The 18,852-nt window shown below is 37.5% G+C and overlaps 2 protein-coding genes across 2 annotated transcripts in view; both read left to right on the top strand.

Moving 5' to 3' along the window:
* OTOGL (otogelin like) overlaps positions 1-5,430 on the top strand; it is a 128,586-nt gene extending 123,156 nt beyond the window's left edge. Inside the window, exons 57-58 of the mRNA XM_036018638.1 lie at positions 3,789-3,868; positions 4,518-5,430. Of these exons, the coding sequence (XP_035874531.1) occupies positions 3,789-3,868; positions 4,518-4,718 (281 nt within the window). The 3' untranslated portion in view covers positions 4,719-5,430. The remainder of the gene's footprint in view (positions 1-3,788; positions 3,869-4,517) is intronic.
* Positions 5,431-17,962: 12,532 nt separating this feature from the next.
* The window catches only part of PTPRQ (protein tyrosine phosphatase receptor type Q), a 250,188-nt gene continuing 249,298 nt past the window's right edge, over positions 17,963-18,852 (top strand). The window contains exon 1 of the mRNA XM_036018637.1: positions 17,963-18,118. Coding sequence (XP_035874530.1) covers positions 18,071-18,118 — 48 coding nt within the window. The 5' untranslated portion in view covers positions 17,963-18,070. The remainder of the gene's footprint in view (positions 18,119-18,852) is intronic.

The following is an 18,852-nucleotide window of genomic DNA, read 5'->3' as shown; positions in this document are numbered from 1 at the left end:
TAATGCAGTCATTTTTTTTTAAGTGTATGAATTTATGTCAAGATAAACATAGGAACTTAGCTTAGTTAGCATAAGTTTTAGGAAACTTAGCATAGACAGTAATTTTAAAATGACTTAGAGAACCTTCCAGGAAAAAGAGCACAATGCAGTCAGGATCTTAATGTCATGGTGTAGGGTTGCCTTCTTACATAGAAGTTATGTCTCTCAAGAGAAATTTCTGAACTTTCATGATAGGCTAAATCCCATAGATATGTAACCAATAGTCTGGTCTACTTAGAGCTGTAAGGTCAAATTGAACAGAATATTAAAATGTATTAAAATATTGATGCTATAAAATTATTATATATACTATTGAACATAATGAGAGTTTATAAATCAGCAATGCTCTTAACTTTTCTACACTCTATTAATTCCTTACAAAACTCTGATAAACATTCTGATTCCAATGAACATATCCTGATTTTTAGCTTGGAGTGGTTAAGTAACTTTTCCAACTTAAATTTCTTGTGAGCTGTGGGGATTCCACTCCAGACCTGATTTCATAGCCTGCTTCCTAATCATGTGTGACATTCTGCAACATCATCAGGATTAGTTTTAGGAGATGGCAAAAGCTGACTGACAATGTCTGTCAGTCAGTAGCCAGTTAGAATGACGGAATTTGCATTTCCATGATACATGAAAACCCAACACACACAAACTGACCCGCAACAAGCAAAAAGTTCAGCGTAAGATGGCCTGGCATCTAATTTGATATTGTATTAGTTTGCTAGTTTACTGCTGTAATCAAGTACCACACCTGGGTGATTTAGAAATTTATTGTCTCACAGTTGGAGGTTAGACATCCAAAACAAAGGCTGATGGGATTGGTTCCTTCTGAGGACTATGAGGGAAAGGCCTGCTCTTGACCAGTCTCCTTAGCTTGTAGATAGCTATCTTCAATCTCAGGTGGTGTTCTCCTGGTGGGTATCTATCTCCAAATTCCCCTTTTTATAAAGACATCAATCATATTGGATTGAGGCCTACCCCAATGGCCTCATTTTCACTTAATTACCTCTGCAAAGGCCCTGTCTCCAAGTCAGGGCATATTCTGAGGTACAAAGGAATATTTAGAAGACACAATTCAACCCACAACAGTTTTTATTGCTAGGACTTTTGTAAATAGTATAATGCCAGTTTTATATTTTTAATTAATAGGGCTCTTAGACACACACTAATTAGAACTTTTCTGTTAGAAAAAGCAATTTTTAATTCTGTACTCTATGAATCAAATGTGAGCTAACATTCATGACTCCTGAGAGTCATCATGTTAGGAGCCCAAGGAATGAACTCAGGATTCAGAACCTGAGGAAGTTTATATTTTTAAGATTTCACCTCTTTTTCCTTTGCTTCCTCAGTCTAGACTCTTTTTTAGGTAAGGGATGTAGGAATGGGATCATATTGCAATGTTAAGACCTTGGATTCTGTAACCCATGTTAATCATTAGAGAAGTGAGTACATTTCTGTTATCTGAGGGGACAGAAGATCTGTATCACTGAGTATATTGGTACCATTTATTGCTTGTCACACATACATATTCTTAAGCCCATTGCAGACAATAGGATAACTAATCTTCAAGTTCTGGGGCTAGATGGGATGTGGTAGGTATGGCTTCCCCTACTGAAGAGGAAATGAAGGTTCAGAAAAGTTGGACACACTCAAGTAATACATTTGAGCCTGTCCAATGCCTGGGTCAGGATCTTTCGATGCTGTGAAGCTCTTTGAAGCTGCAAAATATTAACAAGCCACCTCAGTTTTTCCTGTCTGATGTGTAAGGACTGGTAAAGAAGTTTCAGATTTGGTGTCAGAGAAGATTTGTCTGCCATCTTTGCTTTTGTGTGGCCAGGCTCTGTCAGAGAGACTGGGGGTATTGAATACTACCACAGGTGCTGTGCTAAATAAAATGCATTGCCACAAAGTCTCCAAGGAATGCATAGGAACTACCTCTGGGCTCCAACAAATTCAGCCAACCAACAATAAATTTATGCTGTCTGAACTTCATTCATTGAATGAATTGGCTTATCAAACCATTTTTAGTGAGTGCCTACCATGTACCAGTCTTTTTAACACTGGGATTATGATAGTGAAGGAAACAGAATGTGTATGCATAGCACTTATTATCAAGAAGGGGAATAATGAACACACAAATGTTTATTTTTGTATCAGGTGTGATGAGTGATATAAAGAAAAATAGTGCAGAATAAAAGGGATGGAAAGTGAAGGGAGCTGGGTTGCTAGTTTAAGTGAGTGGTTGAAGAACACTTCTATAATGAGGTGTCATTTGAGTAGAATGGGTGTCCTCGGGAAGCCAGCAGGAAAAATGCAAAGCCTTGAAAGCAAAGGAAATAGCAGGTGTGGCTATAGCACAGGGGTGAAGGTGATAGAAAGAAGAAAGCAAGGTATCTTACAGGCAATGTTCAAGATGTTTTCTTTCTAGACCTATAGACCTTTAGACTTTCTTTCTAGATCTTAAGATTATATGAAGTAACCACTGAGTGAAAGTACTGTAAGTTATAAAACCTCCTGCCCTTCGTCACCAACACTAAACTTTGGGTCACACTGTAGCTGGGAAGTGAAGGAAAAGAGAAAGTAGAAGCATAGGAGATAGAGGAGGAACCACAAGTGAGATGAGAGGAAAACTAAAGAGGGTTTTCTGGAAGCCAAGGGCAGAAAATGTATTAAGAAGGAGAATGTGATGTATGGGGTTAAATGCTACTGAGAAGTTAAATAGAATGATAATTGAGCTGTGATCTTGAATTTAGCAGTTTAAAGGTCAAGGGTGACCTTGAGAACCATTTAATTTCAGACAATCTTTGACTGAACCAGAGTAGTATAACATTGATCTACTTTACATTTTGCAATTTCACATAGTATTTATTTAAAGATTGTGTGGCTAAAATAATTTGAAAACTGGAGATCTAAACCCAGTGTTTTGCAAACAAGGAAACTCAGCAGAATGATTTAGTGGTTTTCCTAAAATGACAAAGCAAGTGAATATCAAAGCAAAAAAAAAAAAAAACCCCAAACAACAAAAAATCCCCTGGACTTTTGCAGCCTGATTCAGGGTTATACCCTCTACACACAGTATTAAATATATATTCTTGGTGTATTACCAAGTGATAATCCATCACACACCCAGAGGCATATTAATAATGTCATTAATTAATACAAAGTGTTTTCATTTGAAATCCTAAGAGATCATTTCAAAGCCATAAAATAAAGTTAATGTCATTCACCCATGCATTTAACCATGGTTGATAAATAATTCAATTATATTCATGCTTGATTTTTTATTAATATACAATTGGATAATGTGTTTTAAAGTCTAATCTTTAATTTCAAAATGGATTTGTGTATATATGTACGGATGCCTTAATTATATACATGCATATTTACTTCCTCATACCATAGTTCATGCTAAAAGTTATTTTATCTACTTACCTATACACCACACAGAAGTTGATGTTAGCATTACTGTATGTGTAGAATATTTTTGATTTCTGGTTATAATTATTCTGACTAAGATAAAGAGATAAGTATAAAACTAGAAAATATAAGAAAACATCTTTTTTAGAAGGTGAAAGTAAATACTAAACAAAATACATGAGTGAAATTTTAAATATCTCTTAATATAGGAATATACTTTATTGTAAATACTAACATATCAATTTTCAATATATTCATGTTAACTGAATTAAGAAACAATTGACAATGAGTCTTTTCATGAATAAACTCATTCTATACTTTATCAGGTAAACGAGAAGAAAGGATATGCCAGAAAGTGATTATTAAGTCAGTCATACGAAGACAGGACTGTGCAAGTCACAGCTCAGTAAGTGCAAAAATAGTATGTGTTACATAGAGGGCCTGTGTCTTTCCAAAATGCACGTACCACAGCACTGATAAGTTTGTAAGCCATGAAAATGCTGGCCTTTATCTTATTTAACTTTGTGATGATTCCTAAGTTCTAATATTAAAATATTTTGTTTGTGAAGAAGTGTGACATTCTTAGCATAACTAATCAAAAGTTCTGAATGAAAACTGTAATCCAGATTGATGAAAATTAAATATAAATATATTTTACTATGTATTTTCTTAACTTTGAGATTTTACTTAGCAAAAATATTCCTAGTTCTAACTTTACCTGTTTTAATATGACCTATTCAATTCCATAGTCTACTTGAGCCATGATATAATATGGGTTACAATAGACTTAATTAGATTATAGTTAGTTAGTGTATTGCAGATACCTGTCTAGTTATGTGAGCACATTTCATACTTTGAGTTATGTCAATATTATTCTCTTTGGCATCTCCATGACACTAAGTTTCAGCCTAATATTTTTTGCAACCTTTTAATAATATACAGAAGCTTGAGAGTTAAAGTGATCAGGAAGCCTTGATTTCATTTGACTTCATAGTACAATCAAGTGAGCAGGTTTTGAAATTTTAAGACTTTTTTTTCATCATTTCTCCTTACAGATAAATGTTGCATCTTGTGATGGAAAATGCCCATCAGCCACCATATATAACATCAATATTGAGAGCCATCTAAGGTTTTGCAAATGTTGTCGTGAAAATGGAGTGCGGAACTTCACTGTGCCTCTGTATTGTTCAGGGAATGGTACTGAGGTTATGTACACTCTCCAGGAACCTATAGACTGTACATGCCAGTGGAATTAAACTTTCGGATTCCAAGAATTCTATGCAACATCATAAATCAAATGGAGCTAACTTTTAGCACTATTGTTTAGACACTGGGCAGATGTATACTGTTTATAGATAATGTATTTTTCAGACTATGAGGATGTAGCAATTGTGGTACAAAATATACTCAATTTCCATGGAAAAGTAGATTTATTTATTTACTCTATTTTAAGGAAGCAAATGATTTTAAATTGTTCAGTTGAAATGCCATTGTGCATATAATTGAAATATGCCACAAAACTGGTGCAGTTTCACTCAATAGTTACTTTTTGATTTACTAAGTCTGCCATAGCTATCCAAATTAAGATACTCTTTTATCTTTACTGTTTAATCTGGTAAATGTAATCAGTTAAACTGTTATCTGGGTAGTCACAAAGAGTAGTATGCTTAGAGACAGATCATAGAACTATGGGATTTTAGGTTTTTTAAAGCTTGAGTTGATATTAGGGACATTATAACAAATTTCCCTCATTTTGCAGGTGTGGCAGATAACCAGAGAAGCTGGTGACTTGTACAAATTAATTCACTGTAACAAAACATTTAATTCATGTTAACAGTTGGGTTAAGTCTAGATCTTTTATATTCCTGTCCTATGTTCTTTTCTTTTGAGTCATACCTATCACAGAATCTGTCATTCTTCACAGTTAGTTTTGAATAGAATTAAGAATTTTAAATTCAATGCCTTTACAAAAAAATGGCAAAACAATGTCATACACACACACATATGCATATAATATAGTTATCCAAATAATGAGAAAGGGGGAAATGTAGCATTAAATAGAGGAGGGGTACCTTGGGCTTTTATTTTTTATACCACTAAAACTATTATTAAATATGTTGATATCACTTAACATCTAGTTAGCTGTTACTGTCTCATGCACATCTGATTTTTGAGATGCATTTGCATACTATGAGGTTGTGTGCTGTTTTGCTTTTCATGCTGCTTTGCTAATGAAGAATAAGATAAAATTATTTGAATGTACTAATTATTCTATAATGTAATGCTGCACTTTTTACATATAGTAGATTGTTGACATTTGCAAGGAATATATCCTGAGCTCTTTGTGAATCTCCAAATTCTTTGACACGTAGAGTATATAATTATCTGAGTTCCCTTGTCTGTATGTAAAAGGGAGAGACTGCCCTACTTGGTATTGTTGACATGGGGACTGAATGAAGTCAGACACCAATAAGAGGACAGTAAAGTTGCATTGAAAAGCAGATGTGGGGAAGGGTCATCAAGGAACATGTATGGAGGACCCATGGGCAAAGCAAAAGGCGGGGTAGGATTGCGGGTGCAAGGTGGGAGTAAGGGGGAGAGTGATGGGGGGGGAAATGGGAACAACTGTACTTGAACAACAATGAAAAAAAGGCAGGGCCTGATGGTCTAGGCTCACATTTGAGCTAGGTGATATCTTTGGTTTCAGACTCATACTTCCCACAAAAATTGCAACTTCTTAGATATTTTGGATCTCCAGAGTTACTTAGAAATGGATGAAAGAATGAAATGAACATTTGCAAAGTCCCAGTGTCTACTATATATAAAAATTGATTTTATCTTATTTGTGCCTCATGTGTTTTGTCTAGATGCTAACATTTCAATATTCTTTGACTCCTGTTAATATATAGACTGAATCAAATGTTTTACATTAAAATAAATTAACATTTGCTTCAGGAAAACTATTATGTACCTCAAATGAGGCACGTATATTGTACATTGTCTACCATGCATTTCTTTATTTTAATACTCTGTGAAATATTTATTAAATTTAAAATATGAAGTCATCTTTAAACCTATTTGTGAGAAAAAGGGAACATTCTCTTAGAATTTCATAAACATTCTTAAACATAGCAAAAATACATTGAGCACCTGCCATGTCCAGGCATGTTCTAAGCTCTGACAACACAAACAAAACCAGAAAGATACAGAGCTTGTGTTCATGCCACTAACAGTCTAGTAAGGAAGTGGGCATTAGATAGCTAAACAGCTCCGAGAAAGTCCAGAAAGAGAGACCAAAAATTTTTGGAATGTAGTGTCTGATAAAGGTGGTCCTCAATTGGCCCTCAAAACAACATGAACAGTGTTGGAACAATTGGAGAGCAACTTCGACAGAGAGAAATTTGGGTTCATATATTCAATATAATCAGGATAAATGTTAAATATGAAGCTTGTCCATAAAGCATCCAGCCATGTACCATGAAAAATAGAGACATTTAATGAAGAAGATACAAGATACAAGAAACATTGTACATAGGACAATGACATCTCAGTCCCCTTCAAAGGAGGCACCTTGGGTCTTTACACAGTTCTCCCAATTGCCATCATCTATGCCATCATATTTTCCTGAATCTCATTGATGGTCTGAAATCTCTTCCCTTTCAAATGTAATTTTAGTTTGGGGAAAAGCCAAAAGTTGCAAGGCACAAAATCTGGGCTATAGGGGGGCTGAGTCACCTGGATGTGATTTGATGTTTTACCAAAAAACTGCATGAGGCGTGATGCACGAGTGGCCGCATTGTCATGATGAAGCTACCAATCACTAGCTGCCCATAGCTGCACCTTCTGAATCATCAAATAGTTTCTGTGGGGGAATGGTCAAGCTTATTGCAAAATTGGATGCAGATTTAATGCTTTACTCGCTCAGTCATTTTGAATGTGATAGTCACATAGTACACATGCTCACTCAGTGGTGTCTACAGCCCCCACTGACTAGTACAGTGAAGTCGTCATTGTTCACATATGTGCATTCCAGTCCACTCTCCTTGGATTGCTGTTGTGCAAACCATTATTGTTATATTAACAATGGCTGGACTTTTTCGAGACAGACTTCTTACAAGAGGTTTAAACATTAAAAAGAAGAAGAAAAAGAAAAAGTTTACAAGTTCTAAAAGAAAATTGGAGTAACTCATTATAACCTTAGAGTAGAGAGAGCCATTCTAATTGTGACTCAATATCCAGAAGCTCAAAAGAAAAGACTGATAAATTTAATAGGAATACTGAAACAGACAAATTCTGCCAAGTCCAAAAATGTCATAGAATCAAAAGAAACATGTAAAACAAAAACACAGTATTTGCAGTGTATCACTGCTAAAGGCTAATCTTTCTATGTAGAGAGAGCTCCTAAAAAACATGAACAGCCTAACAGAAAGAAGACAACTTGTACTGGTTGTTTTAAAAAAAGGAAGAAAGAAATACTACTAGTGTACCCTTTAACAAAAAAGATAATTTTAATAAAGGCATTTCACATTTGATATACACTGACATGCAAATGCTTACCTACAAGACTAGTAACAATTCAGATGTTTAATTATACTTTTATATTTTTAAGGCTCTGGGAAAACAAGCACTTTCACAGAGCATTAGTGATGACACAAAACAGTAGATATCTTGGGAATTTTCCAATGTTCATTACAACTTAGAGGTGCTTTTTGGTTTCACCAAGTTATCTGGGACAAATATCCTAGATAAACAACTATGCAAACATCAAATAGCACTTGTACAAGATCATTCATTGGAGTACTGTTTGTGATACAAAAGATCAGAACAAACAAGACTAGAATAAATTATGTGAACCCATATAATGTAATACTATGCAACTATAAAAAAAGAATGGAAAATTAACTTCTATGTTGCAATGGAATTATCTCTACAATGTATTTTTAATGAAGCAGTCAAAGTATAGACCAGCATAAATAGAATGCAAGGTTTTTTAAAGAAATGGACCAAAATAAAAAATATAAACATATTTACTTATGTTTGCATAAGAAGAATAAACAATAAAGTAGTAAAATGGCACAATAAATGATGGGGTGGATGAAGGTAGATGGGAACCAGAATAGGAGAGTTCTCAAGATGAGGAATCTCTTGGAAATTAGGATTCATTAATATATAAATAGTATAAAGCTATGAGAAAGAATGAAGTTAGCTAGGGAGAGAATATAGTGAAAGAAAAACAGGATCCCAGATCAAGTCCTGAAAGCCTCTAATATTTAGGGATCATAGAGTAAAAGAATAGTCTGGGAAGGAGGCTGAGAAAGAACAGAGTTTGTAGTAAAGCCTGGAGCCTTAATGGGGGGCATAAAAGCTAAAGAAATAGGAGGTTATACAAAGGATAGTCTTAGGATAATAGATGTGTAAACAAACATGAGAATTATTGATGACAGTACTATAAAATCAACATTTACAAAATGATTTCTTAACTTTAGAAAGTGACAGGATATAGATATATTAGATCTTATGTTAAAAGTAGTACCTGCATACTTATAATTTTCCTACTTGTATGAATTTCTTTGATCTAGCAGCAGCTGCCCTAAATTATATCAGATAAAACAAAATTAATTATTTAATTAATGGGCCACGATATTCTGTAAGTTCTTTATGTGATTAATGCTTAGGAGAACCAACTCTGGAACTAGACTACCTAGGTTTAAATCCTGGTGATGTCACCGACCAGTCTGGGGGAGCAGCTGCAGCATGAGTGTCACTCCAAAGGGTGTCTTTCCAAGAATTTGAGAAATTGACATAAGCAAACATTGATATTGGCAAGAGAATGAAATGTGCATGAATCTCTACTTCCTCTGGCAGTCAACTTCATTCTTTTCCACTGTATTTCAGGATGTTCCACGTGCAAAATTGGCCACTGCACTTTGCATATAGCCACAGCAGTTCTGAAACAAACAAACAAACAAACAAACAAACAAACAAAACCTTTTATTATGTCTGTCAACAAAGAGGAGAAAACATCCATCTCTGAACTCTAGTTAGACAATCCTGTGCAACGATTGGCCAGGCTTGCTTATCATCCGATGAATCAGGTAGACTGTGGGAATGTATTAGTTTTCTACTGCTGTGAAACTAATTACCATAAATTTAGTGGCTTGAAACAAATGCTTATGACCTGACAGTTTCTGTAAGTCAGGAGTCTGGACTGGGGTTAGTTGGACTCTCTGCTCAGGATCTCACTAGGCTGAAATTATTTTTTCGGTGGGGACTATCATTTCACTTGAGGATTGGGTTCCTCTTCTTCCAGGCTCATTCAGGTTGTTGGCAAAATTAAATTCCTTTTAATTGCAAGGCTGAGTTCCCTGCTTTCTTGCTGGTTGCAGGATGGGGCACATACTCAGCCTCCAGACACCATACTTATGTTCTCACAACTTGATCCTCTCACACTAGGATAGTTTACTTCTTCAGAGTCATCAGGAGAATCCCTCCCTTGTTCAGCTACTTGAAGTCTTATATGATGTAACACAGTCATGGCAGAGACTATGCCATCATTTTCACAGGTCCACCAACCACCAAGGGAAGCAGATTATACAGGGTGTGAGTATCAGGTGGTAGGCATTTTAGGTGTCATCCTAGAATTAAAGTATTAGGGTTAAAGTATTAGGCTTGACCAGGAAGGATCATTGGCCATCCCTATGAGCTCATAGAGCTCCATTATCTTCTGCTCACCAGTAAAGAAAGACAATACTATACCACTAACTTACCCAGTTAAAATATTTAAGGATGGATGTTTTTAGGTTGGTTTTTAATATTTTATCTGATTTTTCAGGGGTATGGATAATGGATCTTCTCTGGATACAAAGCTGTTGCAGTCAGGAGTCAGCGCTGTCTCTCCATCCCTGTCCCTCATCTAACACATTTTCTTCATCAAAGTTTCTCAGTGAAAGTTACTGACCTGAATTCATTAAACATGTTAATCTCATATGGCACACATATTAACAAATCAACAGGGAAGCCATAAATGTGATGGACCAGACCTCAGAATTACTTCACAAACACCCCCCGTGCCCCAGAGATGAAGATGCTTTTTGCTTGGTCCTAATTCTCCATGTGACATTTACATTTTAGTCTATATCAATGGATATAGATAAATCTAAGTAGATTTAATAGTAGATTGTGAAGCACAGCCAATAACACATTATTAAACATACCATTTTCACTCAAAGTATATTAATTTGGATTAATTTGGATAATTAAATCTTTCTTAAAAGAGCTATTGCAATAACTACTTTTCATATTTCATAGATGAATATATTAACAAGATCATACCACAAGTATTTAGGAAAGTTTACCTTGTAGGAAAGGCCAATCTTAGCTACAGAACAAAAAGCAGTCTTCTTGGCATCACATTTAAGAAACCAAATAGAGATGAAAAAATGCTGCTAATCCATCTTTTATTTTCTTTCTCTTATAACTTATGCCAGCAAAATAGAGCTTTGGAATTCTATAGCAACAGTGACTTTCCATTAAGTAGTGTTAGAAACATGACTTACTTTGAATACATATCAGCTTATGAAAACATTATCATTGTGAGAACACTTTTGAGTAAAATTTCTTCTTCGAAAGATGATATTTAAAAAGACCCAAAAGAAGAAGAAACATGAGACAATGAAGACAAAAAATAGTACCATTAATTCATCCAGATTAGAAGATTTAAGAAAGAATACTTTCATTTTGGTCTTTAATTTTGAAATACTGCTCCATTTAACCCTAAAACGGTACACTTTTCCACATTCTGATCTATCAGAATGTGATAGATCAGAATGTGGAATGTGATAGATCATGCTACTCTAAAGGGTAAAGCATTAAGGAAGAAAGATTCTCATGTACATTACAAAGGACTCTGAAAAAAAAAAAGACTCGTGGAGTTCAAAGCACAACCAGAAGGGTCTCTACAGTAATTTTGTAAATCATGCACATGTTTTTCCGGGGTGAAATGACTCATTAAAATTTGTATTTGCTGTTCCCCAAAACATCTAAAAATCTTTACAATATGATAAGTCCCAAGTGACACATAGAAAAGGGAAAAAACAAAGAGTTTTTTAGTATTCCTTGAGCGAATATTTATTTAAACAATATTTGAGCCCTGACTGGTTTTGTTACAGAGTGCAGCCAAGAGGGGGGGACCCCAAATAGGCATTTGAAATGGGGTCCAGAACTCAAGGTGTCCAGGAGATTTTAAGGTGTCTTCACCCCTTCCCCCAGAGGTGTGAGTTGGGGGAAGGGGCACACAGAGCAAGAACATGCAGGGCAGCTTTGCAGCTAATCCGTGGCATGGTCATTTAACATACCTACAGCCTTTGGCTGGTCACTTAGATATGCTAAATAGCTATGGCCATGCTCAAGGCCAGGGGGATAGAAAGGGACCTCCCCTCCAAGATGGGACTGGGGGGCAGGTCCCCCGAGTTACAGCGCCTGCGTGGGAGCTCAGAGAAGATTGGCTCCATGACATGGGGTCACACCTGCCCAGACCCATGATGGCGACCAGAAAAGCTGGAGAAGACAGCAGATTGGGGGCAAGTGTGCCCGAGTGTAGGAGGAGTCGGAAATGGGACTGCAGAGGAAGATTGGCACCAGGATTTAAACCCAGACACGGCAGCCATTGAGCGGAGAAGCATGTGGTTTTGGCTGAGTGGGGACTCCTGTGGCCCTGGGAGAGAGGACCACGTGCCTTTGCCAGAGTGGGTACCCCCGCAGCTTTAGAAGGGGGAACCACCACCTGGTTTTAGCAGAGATCCGGCAACTCAGCTGAGGGTGCTGGGAACCCAGGGAGGTCTCCCAGTCGAGATGGAGTACTAACTGGGAAGAACCAGAGGACTGCCTGAGCCGTGGACTTCTATTTCCTTTCCTGAGATACGGTACTCTGGACTGGGCAAAGGGGGAAGGAAGGAAGGACTGTGTGTTTGTGGGTGTTTTAAGGGACTTTAGGATTTTTGATAAAGACATTAGGTCACTACTTTAAGTTTGTATAGCATTAAATAAACATTCCCTTCCCTTTTCACAAATCTCTGGCATTGAGAGACGTCTTTCCTCTGGCGGCAGGCATAACAGACCTGGGGGCTTCTTTCAATAATAGTATATTGTCTCAGGCCCCCCTTGTTTGTTCTGTAACAGTTTCCTCAGTTGGTTGGAGCATTGTCCTATATACCAAAAAGTCGCAGGTTCGCTTCCCAGTGAGGGCATGTATTTATGTTGCTGGTTCCATCCCTGGTCAGGACATGTAAGGGAGGCAAACAATTGATGTTTCTCTCTCACATGGATGTTTCTTTCTCTCTCTCTCTTTCCCTTCCTCTATAAAATCTATGAACATATCCTTGGGTGAGGATTAAAAAAAATTTGAGAGCCTACCATGTAAGAGATCACAGCTGCCTCCCTGGGTAATATGAAGATCAATAGGACAGAAGTCTTGCTTTCAGGGAGATTAGTCTTGTAGAGATACTAAGATGTTCACATATAATTCTATTAAAAGTAGAATTCAATGAGCCACCCATTAGATGCCTTAAATGCCACAGAAGCACAGAGGAAGAAGATTTCACTCTTATTAGGGGTCCAAGGAAAAAATTCATGAAGAAGGTGAAATGGGAGATAACTTATTAAAGGGAAAAAGAGGGTGAACTGAATTTTTATGATGTGAACTGAAAATGTGGTGGAAGACTTCAAAAGTAAGGAATTAGGGAGGCTGAAGAGCCATTGAAGATGTTGTTATTAGGAAATTAACACTATCAGAACAGATTTTTAGGGAAGATTACTCTAAAGACTGCTCAAAATGGGTTAAAGCGGGGAAAAACTAGAGCTAGGGAGACCTATTTTTACATCAATTTAATGAGAAGTGATGCCAGATATCTAGATATTGTACTGTGATTTATAATAAATATATATTTGGTCTTCTTTCTTATGGGCAAGTGCTCCTAAAACTCTTGGAATTTCCTAAGGGAGGAGAGCAATAAAGATGTTTGCTGTTATGTTAACGAGGTGACTTTTAGACCACACCTAAGGCAGGGGCTGGTTCTTGAGAGAGCCCACACGGTGACTAGAGGACTGGAACTTTCAGTCCCACCCTGACCTCCAAGGAGGGGAGAGGGACTGGAGGTCAAGTTAATCACCAGTGGTCAATTATTTAATCAATCATGCCAACATAATAAAGACACCATAAAAAAATCAAGTGGACAAGGTTTGGAGACCTTCTGAGTTAATCAGCAAATGAAGATGCTGAGAGAATGGCCAACCTAGAGAGGGCATGGGAGCTCTGCACAATTTTGCCACATTCCTTGCCCTATGCATCTCTTGCATTTGGCTGTTCCTGAGCTATATCCTTTTATATTAAACCAGTAATTCAGTGAGTAAATGAGTTTCCTGAATTCTGTGAGTCACTCCAGTAAATTAATCAACCTAAGGATGGGGTTGTGGGAGCATCCAATTTGTAGCTGTTTACTCAAAAGAATAGGTAGCAATGTGGATATGTGATTCGCATCTAAAGAGGAGGGTGAGGGACTCTTATAGGACTGAGCCCTTACCCTGTGGGATCTGATGCTCTCTCTGGGTAGATAATAACATAATTGAATTGAACTGTAGGACACCCAGCTGGTATCTGAGCATTGCTTAGCACTGTGCTTGAAATGCAGTAAGCACTCAATATTTTGATTGAATAAATGACTGGAAGTTGAAGGTGAGGAAGGGGTGGGTATTGTGTTTGTTTACTTGTATATTTGTCACATTTCTGTAAGGATGTGGTTATGCAAATATGTCTGCTCAACTCCTGGTGAAGATATGGCTTTTCTTTCATGACAGGTATGTAAATAAGACCACAATCAACATATTTCTTAACAGGAAATTCATGTTTTAAGATATTAATGATCCCTGTTATTGTATAAATGGTTGTATGAAAAATAAATTATTTTTCTTAAGAATTAATGTTCTTAACTAGTATTAATCTACCCTTTTCATTTCATAAAAGAAATGACTCATAATTTTCTTGAATTTTTCACTCAATTTCTTTATACATAAGTTCCTGGGACAAATAAAAGGGTAAGGTGGGAACAAAGCCATACTATTTATAGGATATCTCTTCAGGAAAAGGAGGAAACCCTATTGATCTAGTACAGAAGGTGGGAGTGTTATGATGGCTGTTTATTTAAAATGCCGTTTTTGTAAAGCAAGTGTACTACAAGAAAAGCCATGTTGAAATACATATATACTTTATTCAATTCACTTGATGGCCTATTTATTTATTTATTGTGAACAATTTCCTGATTTCTTTTTTCTCCCTAGTTTTATTGAGTTATGACAGACATGTAACACTGTAGAAGTTTAAGGTATATGTAATGATTTGATATGTGTATAGATTGCAAAGTGATTACCACAAAAATCTTACTTAACATCCGTGATAGGTTTTTAATTTAATCATGTTTCTCAAAGCCTAAAAGTTAATTCATTGGCAATAAAATCATTTTGTGATATATTGCTTTCACACTTGTTACTTTTAAAGACAAAAGATAGCACTTGCTGGTGTGGCTCAGTTGGTGGGAGTGTCGTCCAGGAAACTGGAGGGTCACAGTTTCAATTCTCTCTCTCTCCCTTCCCCCCTCTCCAAAAATCAATAATTTTTTTAAAAAAATATATAAAGACAAAAGATATGTAGAACCTCCTATGTTAAAACAACATAAAAATAGTTCACATCTATACCTGTGCTTGAATTAAGATGTAGTCTGTGCCATCATTGAGTCCCTAATCTGACTGAGGACATAAATACATAAAAAGTAAAAGTTTATTCTACAATATAAACAACATTTTATAGAAAAACAATAGTGCAAACGTTTACAGTCTGTTACTTCATTGACACTATAAGTTAGGGTCCCAAAAAAGAGTTGATGTTGGAAAGCAAATTTGGTCAGAGGTACACTGTAAGCAACGGAGTCAGAACAAACTTTTAAGTAAGCACCCCAATCACAATCAGGTGAGTATTTTAGAAAGATCACACTAGCTAACAATGTATGGGGAGACTGGGCTATCACACAAAAGGACATAGTCCAAGTCTGAGTTTATTGGCAGTAATTGCAATGAAATTTAATACCAGTGACAATATCAGTCCTTACTCTATTAAGTATTTATATTCTACTGAGCAATCTACGACTTCACTCTTGACCACAATCAACTTTTCAGAGAGATGCTCAGCTAGTAAAGAGAATAGGATATGAACTGAGCTTCAACTCAAATGTGGCACATACTTCTCAGAGAGAGAGATAATTAAGGTTTTCAGTTAAGCCCATGGCTATGAGAATAGAGATGTTTTAGAAGTAGAATTAAAGGGATTTTGTGGGGGGCAAGTTGGTTTTGGGTGGTGAGGGAAAGGGTCTGAAGATGCAGAATTGCTGGGGTTTTTTGTTTGTTTGTTTGGCTTGTTGACCCTCTGTTCTGAAGGACTGGGAGAGGGAAGTTTTGGAAAGGTGGCTTTGAGTTGCCTGTGGGGGGCACCCACGGAGATGGCCAGTTCAGACCTGTAAATATGGCTCTGAAACCCTGAAAAGGAATGAGATCCCAGATGAAGTGACCAGCAGTCTTGAATATTACACGACTGAAATCACAAAAGTAAATGAAATAACCCAGGTTCTAGGAAGGTACTATGGGTCAAGTTAATTTTTAAATTGGAAATGTCGAAGGATGATGTGGACTAAAAAAATGGATGGAAGAACCAGGTGAGGGTGATGTCAGGAAAGCTGAGAAGATCCCAGGAAGGAGAAACTGTTCGATCAAAACCGTCAAATGCTGCAGAAAACGGGCCAAGGAAAGGACGTGGCTTCACAGACAGCCACAGGGGTGAACTTGAAACTGCCCAACCAAGGCTATTCACAGCCACATGGTCGGCCTCCGCTTCTTTTTCAGAAGCCAGTGTTTCCCACTGGCGTTCTCCGTCACCGCCCCGCCCTTTCCTCCCCTCTTCCACTCCGAGTGTAATTCTCCTCCACAGATCAATGTTTTGGGACTGGCCTCCCACTCCTCTCCCTTCCCGCTGCTTACTGTTGCCATGGAGACCTTCACTTAATTAACCCAACCTAGGGATAGCGCACAGAGCCGGGCAGAAAACCCGGCGGGAAGAGCCCAGCAGAGGAGGGCTCCCAGAGAGCAGCGGGGAAAGAGAAGCGCGCACGCTGGCCGCGTGGAGGCCTGCGACTTCGGTTCCTGCGCACCCTCCGCGGCCGCGCCCAGCTCCTCTTTTGCGTCTCTCGGACCCCGCACCAGGCGCGACTCTGAGCGCTCAAAGCCCTCAAAGAGCGAGCGGCGCCCCCGGGGGTCGGGGACCGGGCGGTGTCCCGGAGGGCTGCTGGGGCGCCGGGCACTGCCCCGCCGTTCCACCCACCTCCCCGCGTTTTAATTCCCAGGTCTAAACTCTTTCCTTCTAATCCCATTGATCTCACCATTCTTAACCTCCTAGTTCTTCCCCTTATACTGTTCCTTTCTGCAGCGGTTACAAGTTGGCTCCTGGGGAGTCTGTAAAACAGCACGCCTCTGAGCTGCGCTCTCTGCCCTTTCTCCGCGCTCCGGGCGCAAATCCTGTGTGATTCACAACCGAGTGGAGCGAGGACTTGGGGACTTGAAAAGCAGGCAGCGGGAGCGAAGTTTCCACTTCGATATTCTTATCATAGCACACAAAACTTCGGCATTCTACATTAAATTGAGAGCTGGGGGTAGGGTGGAGGGGATTATAGTCTAACCCCGAGGATAGACATTTCTGAGAAAAACGAACAAGGTTAAAGCTTTACAGTTTTGTGGGAGTCGGTGGATTGAATGATTAGGTATTTCTTTTTAACTGGGCAATTTTATCTGGGGTAAACACTTGCTTAATAACTAAAGAGGATTTTGTAGGGAAAACCTGCTTTAGAGAGCTTTAAACTGGGTCTTGGGTACCTACTATTAAAATAATATTTTTAAGTGTTAGGAAAACAACATATATTTCAAACACATGTTCTTTTCTTTATATCTTAAATTGAATGTAAAAGGTCTCCAGGAACTCTAGGTTACCCGGAAAAGTTACACCAGCTTTTCAGATGAACACATTTTAAAAAATAAATTGAAATAGATTTTGAATGCCTTCCCTATTGAAGTTGCAATTTCATTAATAGTATATTGAAATACTTTTCATGACGATGAAATGTGAGTAATTACTTCCAAGGAAGTAGCAGTGGGTAGGTGTTCTAGACTGTCATCAGTTAAGGTGAAATACTTTCACACAATGCAATGTCATTTCATGTAATTGCCTGATGATTCATTTTATTTCTAACACCTCCTGTATATTTAGTTATAGCAGTTTCTAGAAGCAAATTATTTTGGTATTTGTGGGGAAGCACCGATGTTTCCAAGTTTATTAGGTGGAGAGTACCATGTGGCACCTACTTATTAATGCCTTAAGTTCAGTTGGGTGAGCAGTCTAAATTGAAAAGTCATAACGTTAAAGTGATATATGTAAACTCACATAAAGAACATCCAATAGCTTGGTATTGAATCTAAAAATATGCATGTGTAATTGAACTAAGTATATTTTATCTTCCAGATGGAGAAATCACTCATTCTGCTACTCTGGATACAGTATGTTGTTAAGGTAAGACATTTTCGAATGTGTCTCTTTTGGAAAAATTGGTTAATGGACAGGATACTATTGCATTGGATCAATCCATTTTGGAAAGTAAGGGGTATGTTGAAGAGAAATTACACTAAGTATTAGGTTTATTACAGAAGGAAAATTTCTTTGCTAGGTGCTGCATAAATGGGTGCACATAGATGGTATCTGTCCTCACTGCTTACAAACTGTACTGGGGACAACCAGGGGGCAGAGAGAAGGATTTGGTGGCTGCTGTTAATGTTGTTTTTGATAGGATTTTGATAAATATATCATTCTTCTGAGAGTTGAAATCTTTTCTTGTTGTTACCTAAAGAACATAAAAAGTCTGATCCTGTGGTCTATTTTTGCCTTGATTTGCAACATTTTCTGTATAGACAAATGAACTAAGGCTATAACATGGCTCAGTGTCAAGCATGTTGCACTCAAACTTATTTTCATTGTGAATGTCTTATCAAGGAGGCCTGTGAAATAATGTAATTTTGTAGCCATTACCATCAAGGTACACGGTTGACATGCCCGGAGGGTGTGCTGTTTTTCCTGTGACTTTGATTTTCTTCCCCCTCCCCTGACCCTGCCTGGGAATGTGGTGTTTTCTAGTTTGAGAAATATGGGTGTTAAATTTTCTTGCTCTTACTTTACTTGCCTTTCTTAATTTATCCTCAAAATTATGTTTACAAATAAAGTATCCAATGAAAGTTATTTAATTTATATGT

The sequence above is a fragment of the Phyllostomus discolor genome, chromosome 2 (assembly GCF_004126475.2).
Source record: "Phyllostomus discolor isolate MPI-MPIP mPhyDis1 chromosome 2, mPhyDis1.pri.v3, whole genome shotgun sequence".
NCBI classification, from domain to species: domain Eukaryota; kingdom Metazoa; phylum Chordata; class Mammalia; order Chiroptera; family Phyllostomidae; genus Phyllostomus; species Phyllostomus discolor.
Note: the sequence above shows the minus strand (reverse complement) of the source record. Positions and strands in the feature narration are given on the sequence as shown.